Source organism: Aethina tumida, chromosome 7 (genome assembly GCF_024364675.1).
Source record: "Aethina tumida isolate Nest 87 chromosome 7, icAetTumi1.1, whole genome shotgun sequence".
Lineage (NCBI taxonomy): Eukaryota > Metazoa > Arthropoda > Insecta > Coleoptera > Nitidulidae > Aethina > Aethina tumida.
Window position 1 is genome coordinate 14,232,655 of NC_065441.1, and position 26,221 is coordinate 14,258,875.

The 26,221-nt window shown below is 27.3% G+C and overlaps 1 protein-coding gene across 1 annotated transcript in view; it reads right to left on the reverse strand.

Moving 5' to 3' along the window:
• Positions 1 to 26,221, reverse strand: part of LOC109595441 (carbonic anhydrase-related protein 10) — a 171,738-nt gene that overhangs the window by 24,650 nt on the left and 120,867 nt on the right. Inside the window, exons 4-6 of the mRNA XM_020010789.2 lie at positions 20,733 to 20,869; positions 18,397 to 18,588; positions 4,840 to 4,935 (exon numbers count right to left, since the gene is read on the reverse strand). Coding sequence (XP_019866348.1) covers positions 4,840 to 4,935; positions 18,397 to 18,588; positions 20,733 to 20,869 — 425 coding nt within the window. The remainder of the gene's footprint in view (positions 1 to 4,839; positions 4,936 to 18,396; positions 18,589 to 20,732; positions 20,870 to 26,221) is intronic.

A 26,221-nucleotide genomic window follows, 5' to 3' on the forward strand; every position in this document is an offset into this window, starting at 1 on the left:
AATATTCATTTAGTACAATAGATTTATGTCAATAATATTTGGCTACAATTTTACTAAAAATATAATTAAAAATTTGAATATTGCAAAAGAAAAACCAATACCACACAATTTAGCCTGAAAACTATGTAATATTAATGAATGTGTCTAGAGAATTTTATTATTTTTAACTAAATTGTATTATTAAAAAAATTCGAAGAAAATATTTGAATCAATAAAAAATTCCATAAAATTTGTTTTAAAAATCAAATTCAACAAATAAGTGATATTTGAAATAAAAAAAGATGCTAAAATATTGGCAATATTATATTATTTTAAACCAAATAAATGTTAAACCATAAAAATAAAATGAAAAGTAATTCAATAACATTAAAACTTTAGTATTACAAAAATTAAAACATTGAGCTATATATAATTTATAGAAATTAGGCACAACAAAAAATTTCCTTATATTAATTAAATTCAATATTAAAAACTACAAACAAATTGGTTTAAAAGAATTAATGTACAAAGATTCATAATTATATAAGAAATATTAGTTCAATAAATATTTAAAATAAAATTAACCAAAAATAAATTCATTAATATCATAAATTGTAAAATTTAAAAAATTGAAAACTTTTTATAAATGTAAAGATTGTACTCAAATAATTTCGTTATTCTAGAGCTAAATGATCAAAGAAAAAGAAATTAAATGGTTTGATAAATTTCAATATTATAATTTAATTTAATATTTAATATTAAAATTTCAATAAAATCTTCCTCAACTTCAATACACTTATTCCTACGATGCAATCCAATTTGTGGAGTCCATCTCTAAATTGGTTTGGTTACAAAGCACTCCTCTACAATATGTATTACCTTTTCGTTTGATGAAATTTGTTTTCTATGAAGACTTGAGGTGTGAGAAGAGTCAGGAGTCAGAGAAAGCTAAATGTTGAGTGTTATTTTGAATTTTTCTTCTGTAAAGAGTGTCATGAATTTTTACATTAATTTGATACAAAAGACTACTATAATAATCTCAGATTATTGTTTTACTAGTTTGATAATAACATACCCAACATCACAAAATAACTGACGTTAACAAGTTTTTAGATAATTTTTTAACACTCCCTTTGAAGCTGAAAAGCAGTTCACTCCTTAGATACTTGTTTCAGGATTCAAGTTTTAGATCAAATTCTCATCCGCAGTGATAAAACGATGCACAAAGTCCCTTTTATATTTTCAAAAATGACCCAAATGTTACTGAGAATGTCATTGGAATCTCTTGTCACTTTGCGCAGTGCTTTTGGAGCATAAAAACTTTATTTAAACTGTTTAATAGTGTTTCAATTAATCCTCTCTCTGTTAATCTTTCAAAACTTATCCTATAATATCTTTTCGAGACGATTTCTCATGTGGATGCAGCCTTTGTTCTCTATGTCAGGCACGTTAAGTGCCTGTGTGACGACTTTTAAACAAATCAGTCCACTTACCAACCATTGTTTTTGAAGGAAAATATTCTTCTAATATTAAGCCTTTTTTGTAAATAACTTAATTACTGTAGGATGTTCAGTTTATTTCATTGAAAAATTACTTAGAAAGGTCTTATTAAAGTTTAGACGTTTACTAATTAAATATTTAAATGACGTCAAATTTATTTAACAATTTTGTATAACAATTACTTATTATTCATATTATTTTAACGATTATAATGGCAAAAATTGCACATTTTGGTGCTTATATTTATTCATAATGTATATTGTTTGTTTATTTTTAATTGATAACTAATTAAAAATAAATAAATAAAATCCCAATGGAAAAGTAAACTTGAACATAAAACCATGTACGTAGTAAAAACGGTTTATGAATTTAATTTAAACACGGACAACCACATAAATTTATTCCTGCATAAAACGAAATTGATTTTAAACGGCATTAAGATAGATAATTTGGAGGATGTAATTTTTCTCTAATAGAATTTCACGGCAGTGCATAATGTTAAATCGATATTCATATCGGAGCAACAAATTGGTTGGTACGGTTCGAAAACACCTGTCTCGACAATCAAAGTGTTGTAATTCAATCAAATCAATAGTTCGGGGCGTAAGAAAAGCCCACCCTCAACTTTAATTTCCGCATATTATTTTTCCCTCCGCCTGCGCCAGACCGCCGTCTGCGAACGCGAATTTAAACATTTAGAACGTGGCCCGGTGATTTGGCACGTCATGCACTTAACTTACCCTTCATGATTCCGCCCTTCCAAATAAATGTTTGGAATGAAATTGAATAAAATTGTTTAAAAAACATTAAAATTTCGGTGATATAAAATTCTGCGGAGATGATGTGGCTCCACACATTAAAATATTTTTGGCGTTGTCCGGTGATTTGTGTCGTCACATATTTAATTTTAATTTTAAAATGCGGAATTATCAGCTAAAAGCTTCGGTGCGATTACGAATTTGTTGCGCACATACTTTGTTTGTTATATGTGTGATATAAATTTCGTTTTAATGTCCGAAGTTTAGTTTATTTTGTAATTTTGCTAAATATAGTTTCGCCCCTTTAAAGCCGGCATTTAATTATAACTGCCTAATAAATAAAATTTATTAAATTAAAGCCTGAAATATGTAACTTCAAATGAAAATTATGGCTCGTGCAGAATCTAATGTACTAGACATGGGATTTTTAAAATACAATGAAACGTTTTATGGCAAGTTGGGACATAATTTAAGAGAGTCGCTTCAAGATAACGCGGTCATATTTCGGTTTGGTCCAACATGCCCCCGCAATAATGCAATTTTTAAAAACAAAACGATTATAACGTGCTCACTTTACTGGTTGTGTTTTATGTTAAAAAATGAAGTCAATGGTTTTAAATAGCTGCCCTCAAAATAACAACAATTATTATCTGAATTTTTGTAAATAATTTCTTTTAAATGTATAATCTAATGACTACTGTTGAAATTAACTTATTTTTCAATTATGAATAAATTTAATTTTATTTTGTTAATTAATATAATGAATTTAATAAATTATCTATTTAAATTATTTAATTAAAAATTATTTTATGTATCTATATATTTATTTAATAAAATACTATTGAGAATTTATATAATTGATATTTTTAATTTAATTACATATGTACACATGTATATTTACAAAAAATATTATTATATTTATAAAATTACAATGTGGAAAATTTTAATTGAAAACTTAATTATGCTACGCTGCAAATATATTAATTAATATTATACCAAGAAATATTTTTTATTTCATAATAATTGTTTTACTAGTTTGAAACTAACATACCAAAAATTACTTTTTCTGTATGACTGTTTCTAATCACAAATTTTTAAAAACATTTGGTTTAACTTAATAAAACATAATTAAACAATATTAGTTACTATCAAATAAATTATATACAAAATGTTAAAATTATTAATTTTACAATCTATTTAAAGGTCAATGCGATGTCTGTTTTTTGTTTTAAAAAACAAAATTTCTTATTTTTATTAGTTCTTTCAATGATTGATGGTCAAATCAATTTGAGCTTTTCTGAAAAACTATCGAATTTAATGCGTGTCTTAAAACATCAACTTTCTTCAATCTAATTACACTCAATGTTTTACCAAAAAATGTAAAAATAACACTCATTTATTTACGTGTGCTGATACTAATGATTCTTTTTAACGACATATAAAATAAACTTTAAATAATAAGTGTAATTAATATCGGAAAAAATAAAACTTATACATAAATAATTGGAAATAATTATTATATAATTAATGTTATATTTATATATGTAAAAATAATTCTAAATCGAATAAGTTTTTAATTCTTTAATAATTTTTTGTTAATATTTTTCTCATTACATTTAACCCATGAGATGTTACAATTAAAATTTCAAACCGAAACGAATCCATTACAATTTTTGCAATAGCTATAAAAACCTTTCCAAATTAAAATTCCACAAAAACCGGTACATTTCTATTGTTACTGTTTTTTTATAAATACAGTGAATTCTATTTATCGATATGTTTACTAATATTAAATATTAAAATTTTATATAAATAGTTAAATGTTGTAATTGTTTTTTTTTCTATTATATAAGAAATGATTTTAAAGTAATTTATATTTTTGGGTGCTATTTAATTTTTAAAATATTTATTGTGTTTATTAAAAAATGTTGTATTAGAGCAAAGGATTTTGTATATATTACTGTTTTGACACAACTGGTATCGTGTTTATTTGACGGTTTTTATAAAATGTAAACAAAAACAAACTAAAATTTATCTTTTAAAATTTTAAAAATAGTTGGTTGCATTTTGATTGCTATTTTAATTTATAAAATGTACTTTATACTTGTAAAACAAATTGAAGTTTTCTATTTGAAATTTTATACATGTAATAAACTAAAAAAACATTAAAAATCATAATTACACAAAAAGTTTAATTATTTAATTTCATAAAAACTCTCATAAACTTTCACTAAGTTTACTTAAAATTTATTAAATATATTAAAGAACTTATTTTTTTTTATTCGACTGAAAATTTCTCATACAAACTGAAATATTGTTATAAATTAAAATGATCGGTAAACACCATAAATATAATGAATATTACAATCTTATTAATGTTTAATTAAATATATTAGTTAATTAGAAAACTTCCAGAGCAATATAGATTAATTAAAAGCACGTTAGAGATAAATAAGGTGACGGCAATAAAGAAGTTTAATTGAATAGCTCGTCGATGCGTTAAAGCAAATCACACGTACACGGAAACAAAGCCCCGAGAAAATCGGATCCCTAATCCGGAACGCACCGAGACGCATCAAATCGGGCGCGAAAAACACCTTACCTGCAAGAGCAGCGACGTAACGACGATCCCCTGGGCTTTGTGCAACGCTTCCGAGAAGTTGGTGTACAGTTGCGAGTTGAAGCCGAAAATCTGTATCTGGAACAGTAAAAAAGACGTGCCGGATGAGACTGGGAGGGTAACTGGAGGGTGAGCGGGAATTCGCAGAATGTCGTTTCATTGCCGCCCCACCGTTCCCAATCATCGCTTTATTGCTTTGCCGTTCATCGAATTTTCCGGCCGCCGTCTGTTTCGCAGCCGGCGATTTTCGGTGGGACCGCAACGCAACTTCGCTTCCGCAAAATAATTTTTGGGGTTTAACGGTTTACAAAAACAATGATTCATTATAAGGGGTGAGTTCAAAACTCTAAATGTTTAAAATATATATACTGTGTGCAAAAAAACGCAATAATTACATATAATTGATTTATTCTAATAAATGTTAATAAAGAGTCGGAACCCCCTTTGATTAAGACACTGAATCTGACGTTTTAGTTCATTGGGAGTCCGAGGACGGTCCTGTAAATTCCTTAAACGTGGACCCATTATATCCCACACATGTTCGTTCGGGGAAAGGTCTGAAGATATGGGCGACCAAGGCAGTAAATTCACATGGGAGGCTTCTAGGAAGTTTAATGTATTCTTGGCAATATGTGGACGGACATTATCTTGCTGAAAAAGTAGTTCTAGGTCTCTTCTTATGTAGAGATGAAAATAAGACTCCAAAACGCCATCCAAATGTCCCTGGGACGTCATGTTACCATTGATGAAAACTGAAAAACTCCACAGAAAAGCAAGGATCATGTCTTTCTCCACATCGTTGTCTTACTAATAAACACAATGTGATTTCATTCCTCATCCCACTGTTAACGTTCCATACACCAGTCACTACGTTAACGCCTATTTGTTTGCTGGTAAGTCCAAAAAAGGGTGATAAAACCGTAGGTCAAAGACATTATACGAGTACCAAATGGTTTACCTTCATCGGCAAAAAAAATCATCACTAATAATTTGCGTTGAACTCATCCTGTTCCTTAGGGCCAATAATTTAGTGGCTCTGTGGTAGCTCAGGGTCTTTCGGAATCTCCTGCTCTACTTCTTCTGTCCTCTTTACTCCATGACTGCCACCATCGTATTACAATACTCATTTCCCACTTGTATATCAAATTTAATGAAAATATCTGAATTAGTTTTGGATGTTTTCATCAATAATAAAAGGGATAGATATCTAAATGGAATGAAAAAATAAAGTTACTTTACAGTGTAAATATAAATGAAAAGTGCAAAAGTATGTGTACATAACTTCCATCAATTCCTGTGAAAAAACATGGACGTACAGCAGGTTACTGGACCAATCTGCATTTGTAGCCATATCATTGTAATGTACTTCAGCAGTGCTTTTTGTATGACTGTATTCAAAAATATTTTATTTTTCTACCCCCGTAAAAAAAATACAGACAAGTTAAACTAAGTAATCTACAATAAAATTTTAATTATTTTTTACAGAGATGTATGCATCTTCACACTAGATATTAATATGTAGCTTTTAACAACTTCTTTGGATTTTTGTGCTTTATCTTTTTTAGTATAAAAATATATTATTTTACTTGAAATTTTTGAAATTTAGTAATAAAGGTTACTGTGGCCTCTAAAATTTCAAAACTGTATAAAATATGCCATGTTTAATTAAAATTTTCAAAAATATGATCAATTATCTCAAGATAAATAATCAGATGTCTTAAATGATATTTCAATTGACATTGAAAAACTGATTTTTATGACATCCCAATAGAGATGTTAGTTATTGGTCTCCCACTTTTCCCAGGATCACTTTTATTATTAATCAAATTAGTTAGATTAGTTTTTAAAGGTGACCGACGGCCTCCAATGTATTTGCCCACCCGGTACATCTATCTGTGAACACAAATGAATACTTAATACCTCCTACACACAAACCTAGGCCTTTTAACACGGTTTGAACGTAAATCGTGATGAAATATAGATCGACGTCTATGCCGGGACAGGGAATGAGAGCAAACAATTCAACCCTGAATAAAACACCAGGTCATGATTGTTCTTCTGCTCGACAGACTCGTCCCGGCTGTTCACACGTCGTGCAAATATTATGATTGCTTCAGTCCCGTCCCGAACCTTCGATTTCATATCTGACGTCGTTCACGGACGCCCGGGTCAAAGTAAAACATTATTTATCTACGAGACAAATCCAGGTGGTTGATTAGGATACGGGCTTTGATGTTCTTAAAGCCCGTACCGTGTTCGTTTGCTGCGCTATTTGCTGGCGTTAATAATTCAGGAGTGGATCAGAAAAATTTCGGCACGTTCCGTTTAAATATTTGGTGGTTTAATGGATTAATCTTGTGAGGAGTCATCCCTCTGTCCCAATTATTATCCTGTTCATTATTTAGTGGTATCAACTGGTGACTGATTAATTCAGACACAGGATTTAAGCTGGAGATTATTTGAAAAGCGTTCGCGTGAGAATCTTTTGTGCCCGGGCGATTATTCTGGGGTCCCGGCGCTGCATTTCATTGATACCCACGGGTGTTGCCTGTTTAAATGCTTCGCACAGATGAATGCCATTGTTTATTTAAATGGGAGAGATGCCGTTTCTCGGGTTTTGTTTGGACTGGAAAAAAATCGTATGAATACCGAATACTTGTAGCTTGATTTAAAATAAAAGAAAATTTAGGTTTGCTATTGTTTTTTATTCATTTCGTAAATGGGGGGCGTTTATTAAAATACAGACATAAAAAAATAGGTTACAAAAACACTCAAAATACCTTTCTCAGAAATAACTGAACATTACAGTATTGCACATATTATAAAGAAGAAGAAACCTAATAATGTTATTGTTTAGTATATTAGTTTTAATAACTAAAAACGGAGAATTCAAAAATGTCCATTTAAAATTAAATTCTGGACTACTGGACACTTCCGTCTTAATATGGTGACACTGTATATTTTGTTTTTTGTGCATGCATTATGAATTTAGTGTATAAAACTGCTCCGCCAGTGGTAACACACAAACGAGTTTAGAAATAATTTAGGCAAATCTGGCGGAGCAGCGTGGCGATGAGTGACTGCTGCACCGTATGCAAACCGTACCCCATACATTAATTAAATGCGGTTATCTGCAAGATTCCAATTGCGGGCAAAAGGCCACAAATATCAATTAAGGGTGCACGGAACTGGGGCCTCATAACTCACATTACTGTTTCAGTCGCCTTTAAGATGCCGAGGCCTGCGCCGCCAGGAACCATCGCCTTATGTACACAAAAAACCATTATGTATGAGATGAGCTGCCCGGAATGCAACAAACTTTACACGTAGCAGATTTAAACGGCCACCTTTGTGTCGTGTCGTGTGCCCTCGTTTATATTTAGTTCAGGGATGAGAACGCAGCTACATCCCCTTTTATGAGCTGCTCAAGTGAACTTGCATGCTTTTTTTTTTGAAATGGGAATTCGTTCAGTTTATTGGGAAATATCTGTACTTGTGTACTAGGTATTCACATACATACTCAAGTTTGGAAACATGATGGATAATATTAGGAAATATATTGGAAAATAAAACATTGAAATGTTGATATACAAATTTTAAGAAGTGATTTCTAAAATATCCTGTTCGAAAACATTAAATTTTTTAAATAATTCTAGAAATATAATAAAACTTGCTTGGAAATAGGCTGTAAAATAACATTTATTTAGATCAACTACTGATTTATAAATTGTTAAAGGTAAGTTTGGAAGTTTCCCTCTTAAATAGACAAGTTTATACTTAAATAATTACGACAACAGGGTTCATAATATGTTTGAAAACAACTGAGGCTTTTTTATATATACACCATATATATTAAATTTAAAAGGTAATTTCTGAAATACTTAAATAATTAAGACAATAGGCTTTGGAATATGTTTGAAAACAGTTGAGGTTTTTTATATATACCGTATATATTAAATATAAAAGGTAATTTCTGGAATGGCTAAAGCTAAGTCAAGAAATTTCACTCTTAAATGGGCAATATACTATATACTACCATAGATTAAATTTAAGTCAATGTGTAATTCGTTTTATGTATTGACCGCTACAATCTTAATTAGTTTGAATCAAATTGATCGATGAGAATACTGATTTTTTTTATCGTGTAGAAAATACTTAATATATGTATTATAATTAAAAAAATATTTGAAAAGATAATGTCCAAAAAATAGAGCTGATTCCAATGCTACAGTTGATTTTTGAACAATAGTTTTCTTATTGGGTTAAGAGGATTCAGTGAGTAATAAGAATTTACCCATATTAAAAAAGTATTTGAAAAATGAAGGGCAAAAGAATATTTAATGTAATTGTTGATTTTATCTTAAGCTCTAAAAAGATTAAATATCATTAAATGAATTCTAAAAAATGTAGTTGCATAAAAGGCTTTGCATTCTTTAAGAATAGAGCCAGCTCAGCTTTACAACTGATTCCGTTACAGTTGATTTATGAACAATAGTTTCCTTTCAGGATTTTGAGAATTCATTAAGTAATAATAATTTAGAGACATATTAAAAAATATTTGAAAAACGAATGTTAGAAGAATATTTTATGTAGTTGTTGGTTATATTTTAATCTTTAAAAAGATTAAATATCATTAAATGAATTCTAAAATATGTAGTAATCTAAAAAGCTTTGTATCTGTAGTACTTCTTTAAGAATAGAGGTGGCTCTATGGTTTCAGCTCATTCCAATGTTACTGTTGATTTTTGAACAATAGTTTTCTTATTGGGTTTTGAGAATTCATTGGGTAATAAGAATTTAGAGTCATATTAAAAAAAATATTTGAAAAATGAACGACAAAGGAGTATTTTATGTAGTTTTTCGTACTATTTTAAACTTTAAAAGGATTAAATATCGTTAAATGAATTGAAAAAGAATGTAGTTGGCTAAAAAGCTTTGTATCCACAGTCCTTATTCTTTAAGTATAGAGGTTTCAGCTGATTCTAATGTTATAGTTGAACATTGAACATTAGTTGTTTTATTAAGTTTTGAGAAGTCATTAAGTAATAAGAATTTACTCATATTAAAATAGCTCTAAAAAGATTAAATATCATTAAATGAATTCTAAAAAGTGTAGTTGTCTAAAAAGCTGTGTATTCTTTAAGAATAGAGGTGGCTTAGCTTTTCAACTGATTCCAAAGTTACAGTTGATTTTTGAACAATAGATTTCTTACAGGGTTTTGAGGATTCATTGAGTAAGTATTTAGAGACATATTAAAAATTATTTGAAAAATGAATGACAAAAGAATACTTTATGTAGTTTTTAGTACTATTTTAAGCTTTAAAAATATTAAATATCATTAAATGAAATGTGAAATGGTTTAAGCTAAGTCAAGAAGTTGGGCAAGTTTATACTTAAATAATTACGACAATGGGCAAGTTTATATTTAAATAATTAAGACAATGGACTTTATAATGTGTTTGAAAACAGTTGAGAAATTTTCTATTCAACCATATGTGTTAAATTTAAGAGGTAATTTCTGAAATGATTAAAGCTAAGTCAGGAAGTTTCCCTCTTAAATGGCCAAGTCTATACTTAAATAATTAAGACAATGGGCTTCAAAATATGTCTGAAATGGATAAAGCTAAGTCAAGAAATTTCTTTCTTAAATGGGCAAGTTTATACTTAAATAATTAAGACAAGGGGCTTCATAATATGTTTGAAAACAGTTGAGGCTTTTTCTACTAAACCATATATATATTAAATTTAAGAGGTAATTTCTGAAATGGTTAAAGCTAAGTCAGGAAGTTTCCCTCTTAAATGGGCAAATTTATACTTAAATAATTAAGACAATAGGCGTTAGAATATGTTTAAAAACAGTTAAGGCTTTTAATATATACCATGTATATTAAATTTAAGAAATAATTTCTGAAATGGATAAAGCTAAGTTGAGAAGTTTCCCTCTTAAATGGGCAAGTCTATACTTAAATAATTAAGACAATAAGCTTCAGAATATATTTGAAAACAGTTGAAGATTTTTCTATTCAACCATATATGTTAAATTTAAGAGGTAATTTCTGAAATGGTTAAGGCTAAGTCAGGAAGTTTCCCCCTTAAATGGGCAAGTTTATTCTTAAATAATTAAGACAATAAGCTTCAGAATATGTTTGAAAACAGTTGAGGCTTTTTAAATATAGCATATATATTAAATTTACGAGGTAATTTCTGAAATGTTTAAAGCTAAGTCATGAAGTTTCCATCTTAAATGAACAAGTCTATTCTTAAATAAAACAAGTTCGAGGATTTTTTAAATAACCTCGGAAATAGTTTTATCCAATAATTGGAAGTTTTGCAATACATTAGTGTTTTCCTCGTCCATAGACTAAACTTAACACTATCCATTATTGTGATTTAGCTCAGCAACATCAAAGAAGCGAGGAGTTATCGTTGAACAAAAACAAATGCGAAAATCCCATTTGGCCGTTTCTGGTGCGCGCAAACTTTCAACGAGTTTGATAAATGCATCGATGTGGTATCCATTAAAACCGTTGAACTATCCGAATTGGCAGTGGTAACAAATCGATCCGGGTGAATGATATAGGACGCAATGGGCGCGTTAAGTATCTGCGGTCATACCTAAAGTTAAATATGGCGATTAAATGTAATCTTCCCTCGGCAGGGACCGAAATGTACTGTGTACTAATGGCCCTTGGCGGCTGCGAACAACAAGGGCACAACTGCTGAACCAACTTAATGCATCCGCCACTGTTTACACACAACGGATGTATATAAGTTTATTTGCGAACTATTTAATTGATTTGTTTAGTTATTTCAAGTGCATAACTCGCCCTCAAAACGTGAACGCTTCCGGGTGAATTTAATTTCTGGCTGTAACATTAAGGGGACGGATTCGCCGGGAATTATGAACCGACGTTGTGCCATGTTTTGGTCCCGCCGCAAAAATGACTGGCTTGTGTAATACGCGTGATTGATGTCTGTGCATAACGAGGAATTTCAGTTGTTTTTAACACTTGAAACTTTGAATTATATAATTTATACTCGTAATGACGAGAGCACTCGTAAACTTTAATTGGATAAGAAGTAAATACGCTTTTGCTAATTAAAAGTTTTCTACTCTTTAAACTAACTCAAATATATATTTTTTTGTAAATCTGATAAATTTTATTGGCTCTGTGCTATTTTTTTATTTTTGTTTTTTTAATTTTCATTATTAACACACTACAAGCACAATTTTTACATTTTTGAATGTACTTACTTTAAAAGCGGGGTGAGATAATTTTACTCTATTGGTTTACATACGGAACTGAAAGAATTATCTCTTATTTTTTAATATAATTCAACAACTTAGTTTGGATCATCACACTACCCGCTTATAGTGAGTTAATATTGATATTGTATATTTTTTATTATTAAAAAGAATTATATATAGCTTTTTTAAAAATTAAGTTTATTTTTTCTATTTTGATATTACATTTTTATTCTAAAATACAGTATTTTTATTCTTTTATTTTAAAATATTTTTAGGTTATTTCAAAAGGGATTTTTTATAAATAATTTAAATAACTTTTTCTAAAACTATAAAATCTTAATTTTCATGTTTTAAAGGGATTTTTGAATTATAAATATAATAATTTATTAATTTTATAGATAAATGTATTTTGTTTAATTAATTTTGTTAAATATATAGAAAATAAAAAAAAACAGACAAATAATAAAAATACAAAAAATACAGAGTGATCACCTTCATTAGAAATTTATTGAGAACAGAAAAAGTTATTGATTTGAAATTTATATAATTGATGATAATTGATTTGAACTACTTTATTTTTAATTTATTTTGAAAAAAAAATTCAATTAATTGTTAGTTTCAATGACACACTCTGCAATAAATCAATAAAGTGGCGGTACCTTGTCCTATACTTAAACAATTGTTTTTGAGTTGTTTATTTTTTTCCAAATATTTTCATTGATGAACTGAAAAATCTATAAAGTGTTGATGTTAGAAAGTTCATTTATTATTATTTATCATTTATTTATTTATTATTTATCATATTTAATAAATAACAAATTAATAATTTTATAGTTAAATTAATAACTATAATTTGTTTAATTAATATTTTTAAAATATGTAGAAATTAAAAAATATAAATATTTAATAACTGTATATGCAATAAATAATTAAATAATTTGAAAATTATTCTTTGTACATATACAAATATTTTTTAAAATTCATTTTTTTCGTAATTATTTAAAATTAAAAAATATATTAGATAAACTTAATATTTTATTAGTTTTATTTATTTATATTTTTTTATTGTCATTACCACTTCTCTAGTTTTTTTTTTTGCTGATAATCTTTGAAAAATATTAAGGAATAATGTAATAATTTATAATTTTTATTTAATTTTAAGGAATTAATTGGTCTTCAATATTTACTTTTTTGGTTTATTGTTATTATAATTTTTATTCCATTCTGGTTTATTAATTTTATGATTTTATTTTAAACAATTTCATTTTATATATATTTATTTTATCAACGTTTATTGAATTATGTTTATTGAAGTAAAGCTTCAAATAAAACATGGTATTTATGCTCATTTCATGAGGACATTAAATTATTGAATCCCTTGGCAATTAATTATTTAAATAAACTGAATTAATTTACTCGGCTATATAGACTGCCGTCTGTCCTAGGAACTTATCAGATTTAAAACTTAATTAGTCAGTACAAGCCGAATTACAGTAAACATTTTAAATTAGATAATTGTATAGCAATTAATTTGCGAATTTAATAATATCTAGTATTAATATCCGGGGCTCGGGAAAAGTTTGTAATAAGACGGGCCGGGGCCGTAGTTTGGCGAAAGCCATCAGAATTCCTAATTGTAGCGGGTTTGAGATTTCCTAAATTCATAAAGATATCAATGAGCCTAATTACTTAGCCGCAAATTTGATTTATGGTTTTAATATAGCGGAATAATCTTTCATTAAAACTTAATTTGTTAAAGCCCTTTTAAAAATTTCATTAAACGTTTTTATGTCTGACGCGTCTCCTGGCTGATGTATGTATACCGTCGGATTTTCCCAATTAATTATTCAATTTGATCGCATTTCCCTTTTACATTTTTGCCTTTTTATTTTAGTTTGAGATTATTGAATCCAGTTTCTGGTCATCAGATGTCGAAAGAGTCAAAAGAATAATTTGTGTAATGCCCCAATTAGGGCGATATATTTTTAGTCGGCCGGCTTGGATGTTTAAAACGTCCGTTTATTTATTCATGACATTCGAGCTGACTCACATTTAATATTCAAAGAGATACATATACTATATATGTATAATTGTATGGAATATATTTTTAAAGGGGGTGGCCCAATTGATATGTACTCTATATACTTATGAGTAATGTAAATAAAATATTAATAAATCGAGGTATTTTTTATATTGTGTTAATTTAACTTTTCATTATTTTACAACTCATACTTTTATATATTTTAATAAGTTATGGATGAATGTTTTAAACTATTTGTAAAAAATAGGGTATAAAATAAAATTATAAAATTTTAAAAGTACTTAAACAAGTTGGGTGTGAGAAAGCTTCCCCAACTACACTTTTAATAATTTATTTGCAGTGAAATCTGTTAAAGTATGACACAGTTTTTCTCCCACACTGCGAAACAAATACATTCTAATAGAGTTTTATTTATTTATAATAAAAGGCCAAGAGCCCGCAATAAAAGTTTGATGGATTAAACTTACGCCAAACTTTGTATTACCCGTTTAACAATTCACCGCTTTTTTCGTCATTTATTCATCCCGTCCTCACTAAGAAAAAAAGAAAAGTTTTCAAGTTTAATGCAAAGATGGATTTCTGATGTTTCCTTGTTACCAGATAATGCAGATGTGAAGGGCACTACTTACCGTGAGATTTAATAAAAACGTTTTTTTCGCGTTGACATATGTTGATATAAAGCTAAAAGCTTTCATCTTATTTCCCTCTACTTGCTTCCAGTTATAAGTTTATCGAGTTTACGGGAAAGGTTAGAATACATTTATTTAAGAAGTTTTCTTCCCTTCCACCGTTTCCCACCCCGGAACGAAACTCAATCGGGGTTCGTTCCAATGCTTTTATATAACGTAAATAGGCAAATTATATAGGTCAATTTGACTCTTATCGATGAATTTAAAGTTATTTAATTTATATGAAAATGATTTTTGGACACTTTTGACGACATAAATTTAATTTGTTATTTTATTCTATATATCCATTTAAACTTTCAATTAAGTTATGTAACTATAATGAATAATAAAATATATTTTCAGAGATAGAATTTAATTATTATTTTAGTGTTTTAATCAATTAAAATTAAAACTAAACATGTGACTGTAATATATAATTAAATATAAAATACAGTGATTCGGCAAATTTATTCATTAGATGTTTAAGGTCAGTAGAAAAAGAAATTGATTTGAACTTTTTATAACCTCACTTAACTATTTTTCTAATTTATTTTGGAAGTTTTTGACAATTGACAAATTGATGGTCTATCTAAAACTGTTTCTAAAGCCACTATTTTTGAAGTTGGAAAGTTCATTTTTGGCATACCAAGAACTGTACTATAATTCCTTATCAGTACCTTCAAATTTTATACAGAATGTCTGTTGTTTACCTTGGTAATTGTTTAGAATCGCGGCATCACCTATTTCTGGTTATAAACAATCGAAAAAACAATCGAAAAAACAATTGAAAAAACCAAAATTAATTTTAATTTTGAACAAGTCTGATTTTTGAGGTTTTTCCTTGAAATTTGTGGGAAAAATTTTTTTATACTTATTATTTTCATCAAAAATAGAATATTTTCAAAAAAGAAGAAAGAAATAGTAACTTAACATAACCTAACCTAATTTAACCTAACCTTTTTTTTAGAAGGTTCATCAAATATATATTTTCAAAAAAGAAAACAAAAATCAATAAGGTAATTTTTTATTTTTAATTAAAAATATTGGTCTAAATTGGGAACTTGCGTGAAATTCCAAAGATATATGATATAAATAGAAAACATTAGAAATTATGAAAAAAATACAAAAATTATTTAATAAATTTAATAAAAATTACAAAATTTTCAAAAACTACTAAAAATTGTAAAATTATGTTTTTTGACAATTTTTTTCCATATGTTGTTGTTAGGCTAGGTTTCTATTTTTTTTTTTTCTAAATATTCTATTTTTGGTGAAAAAGGGCACAAAAATATTGATTTTTTGATTTTTTATGATATAAATTTTTTTTTTTCTCTTTGTAAAATTTTTCTAAAAAATTTCAAGCAAAAACCGCAAAAATCATCATTTTTTCAAATTTAAAATTATTTTTTCTGAAAGAAATATTCATTTTTTTTACTCGATCAAAATATACTCTTTAATATGCTGAAGAGAAGAATATTTTGAAAAAAAAAAAAAATGTCAAAATCTCAATTTTTCGTTTTTTATGGCTGAAAATTGGTGGAGGCATGATTTTAAACAATTACCTTTACTTTTAATTTTGTGCATCTTAAAACATCAATAACTTAGTTATTTTCAGTGGATGTATTTATTTTATTCGTATAAGCATTTCCTAAACTTAAAATAAATGATCAACAGAAATTTTACCACAAATGTAATGTAATATCAGATATAAAACAAATGTTATCCAAGAGACATGAACATCTGTACATCATTTTGTATAAATTTCGAATGAATAAGTAAAATGAATGAATCTCTCTGTATATAATAGACGATTACATTATATCTTTTATTTGATTAAAATACTAAGAAAAAAGAAATATCAATTTAAATAAATAATAATATTATTAAGTATACAATTATAATTTATTTTATTTTATGATTTTTTTTCATAGTAATCTGTAATCTGTCAATTCAACCAACAAATTAAAAATAAAAAGTAATAAAAAATATTTAGCGACGAATGATTCTGTTTTGTGTGACGTTTTAATTAACTTGTGACTAACGTTGTAACTTAAAGTAACTGATTAAAATTTCTACGATGGGACAAAATAAATTTTAATTAAGTTACCTGTTCTATATTTCATTATTTATTCCCACCGGCTAATAGACAATTATCGCGAGCATCGCAGACACAAAGAAACGAAAAAAAAAAACTAGAAATGGACGAGTGTGACAAATAGGTAATGCACGAGGGAACGATGCAGGTGGAAAAACCTAATTGCACTTAATGACATTACAATAACGTCGATTCTAGCCAGCATACCGAAACTATTTAGATGGAGAATGACAGCTAACAATTTGTAAGTAATTGGATTATTCTGAATAACCGCATGATAGTGGTGGGAAAGCATGCGTGACATATTGGATTTTGTTTGATGTACGTGAAAGTCATAGGTATGGCATGTGCCCTATTGCAAAGCGGGGCCGGAGCCAATATTACGCGATGATGGATCAGCCAAGTAAGGTTTCTTTGATTATTGAAATGCCGAATATTAATGCTGGCAAATTTAACCGAGTTATTGCCATACGGATTTTGGTCCTAATATAATGAATTCACAAGCTATTTTCTTATTAAACGTAAAATTAGTTATTTATTTATATCAACAGAGTTAAAAGTATTGGAATTGTAGTTTGTAATAGTATAAATGATTGGATTGAAAAAAAAACAAATCCCTGAGGTTTGTTACAAATTATTACATTTTCATACATACCACGTAGGAGTGATAGTAATTGAGACTATAAAATTAAAATATCCAATTAAATTATAACACATATCCAAAGTACAAAATTGATATGTACATTTTTCCACTTGAGAACAAAAAAATATGTGGTAAATTCGTACAAGATTTCTAAATATAAACCTCCCTCAATAGATTATCGTAATCAAAGTCACTAACAGTTTTCAATTTTCAACCAATTATTACTCATATTACCTGTACATACACAGATGAATCTAAACAATAGAAAAAGTTTCTATGTCGCTGAATATAACTGAAATGACAAATTACATACATGTGTTCTACTTTTTATGCTACTGGGTATAATTAAAATGTTATATTATAATAAACCTAATTAAAGCCAATAAGATTTATCCAATTAATGAAAATTAATAGCAACTTTGAGCCAAATGATATATGAGCTAGTTACCAAAACAAACAATTTAAAATATTCATTCATTTGCATTATGAAGAGAACGTTAATCTAACTCACTTATATTCTCAAAACACATCAAATGTTAATCCACTTCATACGACGTTAATCCCCTTATTATCCATTACGCCCCCTTTAAGGGTGTCTTTTTTTGCCGCGCCTTTCATCAATTACACTAACAAGCGACGATTACGCCACACTTACGTCCCAACCATTTCCATTCTTATTTTACTGCCCCGCTTTTGAAATGGAGCCGTTAACAGCGAAATAAAACTCAAGCCTGACGAAATTTAAATTCAGATATTACGTCGACATATGGCATAACATGAATTTTTACGAAGTGATCAAACCAATTTTTTGAACGTTTAATTAAGTGGTTTTTGACAGTTACCTCGGCCGGGAACGTGTATCCGTTGATGGAATGTTCGCTGCCGAATTGATCGTGCAAACCATAGTGGATGTGGATCTCCTGGAACTGATATTTGTATGACAACGGGCCTCCGGTGATGTTGATGTGGTGACGTGTGTCGTTGTCCACATTGAATATTATGCTGTGACCGGTGTTCATCATCGAACCACTTATCTGGAATAATAAAATATTTATTCAACATCAATATATTAAACAATTTAAATACAATAATATGTTGTGTATATAAAATAATACAAAGTCTGTAAATAAAGATGTTATTTAGAACAGCTGAAACTGTCACTTAAAATAAATATTTTAAATGTAATAAAGCAAATATTGTAAGTAGATGATAATTAGAAAAACTGCTTTTATTCATAAAGATTATTGTCAATAGATTAAAATAAATATAGAAAAACTGAAACGGTTATTTAATAATATTTTAACAATAAAATATAATAAAAATTTTAACTACAATCGTTAATTTAAAAACTCAAATTGTTATTGAATAAGATTTCTAACAAGGTAATAATTAGAAAAATTAAATCATTTATTTAAAAAGATTTCTGCCAATAGAGTGCAATAAATATACTGAATATAAATTCTGTATCATTTATTATTATTCATATGGTAATTAGAAAAAATGAAACTTTTATTTACTGATATTTCTGTGAATAGGATAAAATAAATCTTTTGTATATAATAATATAAATTCTGTAAATAATTCTTAATAAAAAAATTGAACTGTTATTTAATAATATTTCTAACAATAAAATATAATAAAAAATTAAATTACAATAAGATACATATTTTATGAAGTCGTAAATTAAAAATACTCAAATTATTTTTGAATAGAATTTCGAACATATATAAAATATTTAATAATAAATATTTTGAAGGCAATAAAAAAAAAATAATGTAAGTGGGTGGGTAAACTGCCATTTATTGTATATTTATATGGTAATTATAAAAAAATGAAACTTATTTATTAATATTTCTGTCAGTAATATAAAATAAACTTGTTGTATATAATAATATAAATTCCGCAAATAATCTTTAATTAAAAGAAAACAGAAATTATTATTTAATAATATTTCTAACAATAAAATATAATAAAAAGTTTTATTACAATTAGATAAGTGTTTTAAGGAGTCCTTAATTAAAAAACCTCAAATTGTTATTGAATGAGATTGCTAACATTTCAATAAAATAATTAATATAAATAAAGTAAGTCGTAATTAATAAAAAAAAATGTCATTTAATAAAATATTTAATAATAAATATTTTAAATGCAATAAAACAAATATTGTAAGTTGGTGATAATTAAAATTGAACCTTTTATTCATAAAATTTTATGTCAATAATAAATATACTGAATATAAATACTGTAAGTTATTAATTATAAAAACCTGAAACTAATATTTATTGTATATTTATATGGTAATTAGAAAAAATGAAACTTTTATTTATTAATATTTCTGTGAATAAGATTTAATAAATCTTTTGAATATAATAATATAAATTCTGTAAATAAAATAATATAAATAAGAGAAGAGTAGTTAATTAAAAAAAATTAAATTGTTATTGAATATGATTTCTAACATTACAATAAAATAATTAATATAAATACTTTTTAGGTAATTAGAAAAATAGAAACTGTTAATAAATATTTTGAATGCAATAAAACAAATATTGTAAGTGGGTGATATTAGGAATAATGAATCTTTTATTCATGAAAATTTTTGTCTATAAATATACTGAATATAAATACTGTAAGTTAATTAGAATAACTAAAACTGTCATTTATTGTGTATTTATGAAGTAAGTAATGAAATCAGTATTATTATTTAGGAATACTAAAACACAATATAATAAATATTAATACTATTAAATAAATATTGTGAATACGATAGTATAAATAATGTGGGCTTAATTAAAAAAAAATGAGACTGTTCTAAAATACGTCAGTCAATTAAACAGACAGTGTCCTTTACTTTAATGACAATAATAAATAATCAATTGATGCACCTTTTAATCTCATTAAATATTAAACAGTTTTTAATTAATTATTCTTTATTTCCTAAATATACGTTAGCATAAGTAACAGATGCATTACAACCTATTAATTATTAAACGCTTTCGGTCACTCTTTGACAAGCTAAATACTCAAATTTAATTTAAATAGTTTTCGAAATCCCGTTCGTCTAAAAAGTGAAGACAATTAAAACAAAATGATGTGGGACTTTAATGGGACAGTTTAACGCGGGGCGTATGGTGCATGTTTGCAGGGACAAGGCGTCAGTGTTTGGTAAGCTCCTTACCCTGTGTTTATCGATGTGGAGGGGTCGAAGATTGGGGTCAAAGAGCAGCTTACTCGGTTCTAGATTAACCGGGGACTGTCTTCGGCCCTTGTTGCACAATGACCACTCGGGATTTATGAGGCCCCAGAATGCCGGACCTGAAAATTGAAAGCATATTTCGTGTAATTGCATACGGTCAACGGCGTCTAAGGATTTTGTTATTTTGACAATTCAGATTATAATTTAAACTGTAGACACACAAACTATAAAACATGGATTACAGCTTTAATCTATTTGATGTTTTTTTAATTAAAATATTATTGTTATTTGAAGGCTTTTAATTAATGTAAACATGTTGTATTAAAACAAAAGTTACACGTCTGTCATTTTAAAATATAAAATCGAAAATTAAAACATATATCCATATATTTCAATAACGTTAATTGAATAAAAAACATGCAAAAATTAATATGATGTCCATTTTAATACTCAAAAAATTAAAGAACATGTAACCAACCATTTTTTAATTTTATTTATTAAATTATTAAATATGTGCATGCAGTAAATAATATTTATGTTTAAATCAGTTATAAAACATCAAAAGAATTACTTTACAGTATATTTACCCATTTAATGACAGCAATTCATTAAAGCAAAACATTTACAGTTCAAACAGACCATCCAATATAAAATGCAATTTTTATTTCTGCCCATTAAGCAAATGCATTTTTGGACAAATTTCAATTTCTTATATAAATACTGATTACTTGTAGTACAAACAGATGTCACATTTTCACATACGATTCATTGTTTATACGTGTCTAGAGTTCAATATTTGACTTAAATCTTTGCTGCAAACACTTGGCAAATGAATGTTTACAAAAATCTAGGTGAGTGTTGTCTCAAGTTGATTTCACTCAAGTGAAGGTGACAATTTGATACGACAAAAGTAATGAAATTTGATCAAATTTGTTCATACACATCGATTATTTATATTAATTATACCATTAATTTTAATAAATTTTCAGTCTGCAAGTATTTACTACAAAGATTACTTCCACCTATAATTTAGTGTGTTTAATGACCATTAATTAAAATTAATTACAAATTCGACGTGATTTATTTAAACCCATTTCAGTTGCATCAAAACCTTGTGTAAACATGTCCACAATACATTTGTTTTAATGGATGTTTACATGCCTAGAAAATGTAAAGTAAATCTGTGTTTAGAAGTGATTTATGAAGTTTGTAAAACAAATACTTTTACGTGTGCACCTTAAAATATCGGGAAATAATTATTGTAGTTTGTTGTTAAAGGTTGTGGTGGGTTGTATATCAATTAAAACTTTGGCGTACCCATCGATTTTAGCAAATTGAACAAAGCTGCTGAGTTGTTAGACGCCCATCGAATGCCTGATAATGTGCAATGGGCCACACAAATATTTACTTTAATTAGACCTCGAGAGTTCCGACGAAGAAATATCAGATTACGTACTGGGTCAGTGTACAAGACCGGGACGTAGTTAAAGTTGCAAATTTTCGTAGCAATTTATTTTTATTTATTGGGCAAATATCCGGTTCGGTAAATATTTGCTAATAATTTGTTCGGTTGTTGCTGCGCCAGCGTATGTGCTTTTAGTAATGAGCAGATACAATATTGTAAGCTGATACAAAATTATACATATATTAGGCACGTGACTCCGAATGGTTTTAATGAACACAATGTTTACCAAAATTTATTAATGATATTTTAATATAAACTTAATTAATTAATAACTTTTTTGTCATCGGTTTTAGCGAATAAATTTAATATAAGAAAATATGATTGTCAAAATTGTACAATTTAATGATTTTTTTTAGTTCAGTTTTATAAATAATCAATACTGGAGTGGAATTAAGATAACCCCACCTAATCAATTACTAATAGAAGAAGAAAGAACAAGTCTCACAATATTACTTACCTAATATTAATGAATAGGAAAAACAGGAAAATATGTTTAAAATCCTATAAATAAAATATTTGAAATATTTATAATTAAATATATTTTATCCAGAACTAAAAAGTACGAATATTCCATTGAAAAAAAGAAATTCCTAATAATAATTCATGATTCTTAAAAAAAATACAATTATCAACTTTGAACGCAACTGAATATTAATGAATCTTTATGCAAATAACACTCTTTTAACCTAACTTAACGTGGCTTAATCCGACGCAACCTAATCTTATGTTACCTAATACTGAATAATTAAAAAATAAATGTTTCTATTAAAAATGAAGATGTAGATATACAAGATTAATTAAAATCTGTTAATTAATACTGACCTAACCTAACCTAACGTAACCTAATCTCACCTAAAGGATAAAAATATAAAAATTTCAATAAAAGTTGCATAAAATTTTCTGTTTAAAATCTGTCTAGTTTAATTTCTAACTACTTTCAATTAACACTCTCCTAACCTAACCTAATCCTAAAAAAGAAAAATATAAAAATTTCTTTAAAAGTTTTACAAAACTTTCTGATTAAAATCTGAGAGGTATAGATAATTAACATTATAATTCTTACAAAATTTTACAATTCTCAGTCGTCTGAATTAATTTCTAACTTTTTTCAATTAACACTCCCCAACCCTAACCTGATGTAATCTAATATAACCTAATCCTAAAAGAGGAAAATATATATATAATTAACATTATAATATTTTCAAAATTTTACAATTTTCGGTTGTCTTAATTAATTTTTAACTTCTTTCAATTAATGTTCTTCTAACTTAATGTCACCTAATACTAAAAGATACAAATATAAAAATTTCTATAAAAGTTGCACAAAATTTTCTGAATAAAATCTGGGTTATATTTAACATTACAATTCTTACAAAAATTTACAATTCCCAGTTGTCTGAATTAATTTCTAACTTCTTTCAATTAATATACCCCTAACCTAACTAAAAGTAACTTAATACTAAAGGATAAAAATATTTATAAAATTTGTATAAAATTTTGTGATTAAAATATATGTAATTAACATTATAATTTTTACAAAATTTTACAATTTTCAATTGTTTGTACTAATTTCTAACTTCTTTCAACTAATACTGTTCTAACTTAGCCTAACGAAGCCTAATCTCATCTAATACTAAAGGATAAAAAATGCTCCACAATCAGCATTATAATTCTTACAAAATTTTCTAACGTAACTTAATCTAACCTAATCCTAAAATATAAAAGTATAAAAATTTCTATAAAAGTTTAGAAAATTTTGTGATTAAAATCTGGAAAATGCCATATATCTGGATTAATGGATTAATTTCTAACTTATATATATATATATATATATATATATATATATATATATATATATATACACCGAATGTAATTAATTAAATTTACAATGAGTTAATTTTGAAGTATAATCCTCTAAATAAACATTTCAATATTTATACGATAAATAGGACAATTTGAAATAATAAACACTCTAAACAATCCACATGAATGATTTAATCTAGTTATTGCATCACTGATTATTCTTTAATCCGTCGAGAGTTGGTCCATTTCAAAACAGCCGAATATTATTGCTGGCCGAAATCATATTTTAGATGACCAAACTACACATTTTGTAACAAAAAAAAATCCATTTTCATGTTAAAACAGTGACGCCATTAAAAATGTAGCGTTTCCGTTCGTCGCAAGTGAAGGTGTTTGTGTTGTTTCCAATCTATTCCGACGGTTCAACTCTAACGATGTTTACCCGTTAATAAGCCAGTTTTAAAGTTAAAAGTTAATGAGGTCAATTTTCCTTTGAAATTTAATTGCACCATCGACCGTTTACGTGTCGGATTTTTTCATCGTGTTTGCACGAAAAAGGGCTCTATTAAAATTATTATGAATTACAGACGCCAGTTTTATTTAGGTAAGACAAGTAAACATTCCGTCGGACATTCCCGAAGAGCAACGTCTGAAAAACTGCGATAAGCATCGAGTATATGAAATATGAATTTAATTTCCATGAGAGACCGCGGCTTTTAAAAAGGGGCCGCGCAAACTTGAATTGTTTTTAATGCATCATTTAAAAGAGCCGCCCGTAAAAGTGCTCGAGCACGTTCCGTAATAATAATAAATTTATTCTCTTCCATTGCAGACCAGAATTCTTGTTTATATGTTGACACGAAAATAAACACTAATGATATATATTGTTGGGGGCTGAAAAAAAGGCCACTTTAAGGACCTCAAAACACATTGTTGTGCCCAGACCGTTGTCCTGCGATAAATGCAGGTGATAGTTTTATTGATTTTTGCCGGCCACAATTTTATAACGACAAATTAAATTGCGGGGGGATGATGTGCGAGACAAAAAGTTTTAATTGAGGAGCATAGATAATTAGTGGCAGGACTAATTAGCGTATTCTTTCCGATCGCTTTTCGAGTATTGATCCCGATACGATTATGTCGATTTGGCAATTGCCGCAGTAATTTGTTTCATTGTGCTGATTTGTCTGTTCAACAATCGAAGACCTTTTATTATGTTGACATTAGAGGGAATTCTACCGTCATTAAATATATTTTCTTGTTGTTTTGTTGGGAAAGTCGGTTCTGGAAGAAGCAATTATTGGAATTTGGCGGAAGTCGGTGTAAATTATTGAAGTTTCAGTACATACCAACAAAAAATATACAAAGGAAATACTTTGTTTTAATGTAAATATACTGGATCATTATATTATTGGATAAAATGGTTTTATATTTTCATAGCTTTGTAAAGTAAATACATTTAAATTAATTGAAATACATTTTAACAAAATAATACAATTAAAACGATTATTTACTTTACATTACATATTAATTATAAATTTATTTCAAATTAGGGTATAGACGAATATTTTTTAAACCATTGTGCTTCCATCCTACCATTAAATTTTCTTTAAATATACTTTAATTTGGAAGGCCAATTGATAATTAAATTTATTAAGTTTTTAAAATTCAAATTTTTATTTATAAGAGTTAATAAAAATTAAATTTTAAATATTATAAATAAAATAAATATATACAAGGTTATTCACCTAAGTTATTCATTAGAAATTTTTGAAGGATGAGAAAAGATGTTGATTTGAAATTTTTATAGCGCTTATTACTTGAACTACTTTTCTAATTTAATTTGAACAAAATTTTATTTCTGATTTCGCCAGAAGTCATCAACTTTCAATAGAACACTCTGAATATATGTATATATGCAACTAAACCTAATTATTACCAAACTGATATATTAAAAAAGGACCATTTTATAAAACCCACCAAATTACAAACATAAATTTGTATGTTTTCTATTTTAGATGTTTAAATATATTGGGCGTTGATTACTTTTATATACACACATACATTTTAATTATAGAAAATTATATAAAATCAAGAATACTACTTAGTAATAAACTACTGTATTTGCAAACAAAATTTAAATAAAAAAATTTGTGACGTGCAAACAAATGTACATATTGTAAAACCTTTTAACTGTATGGTA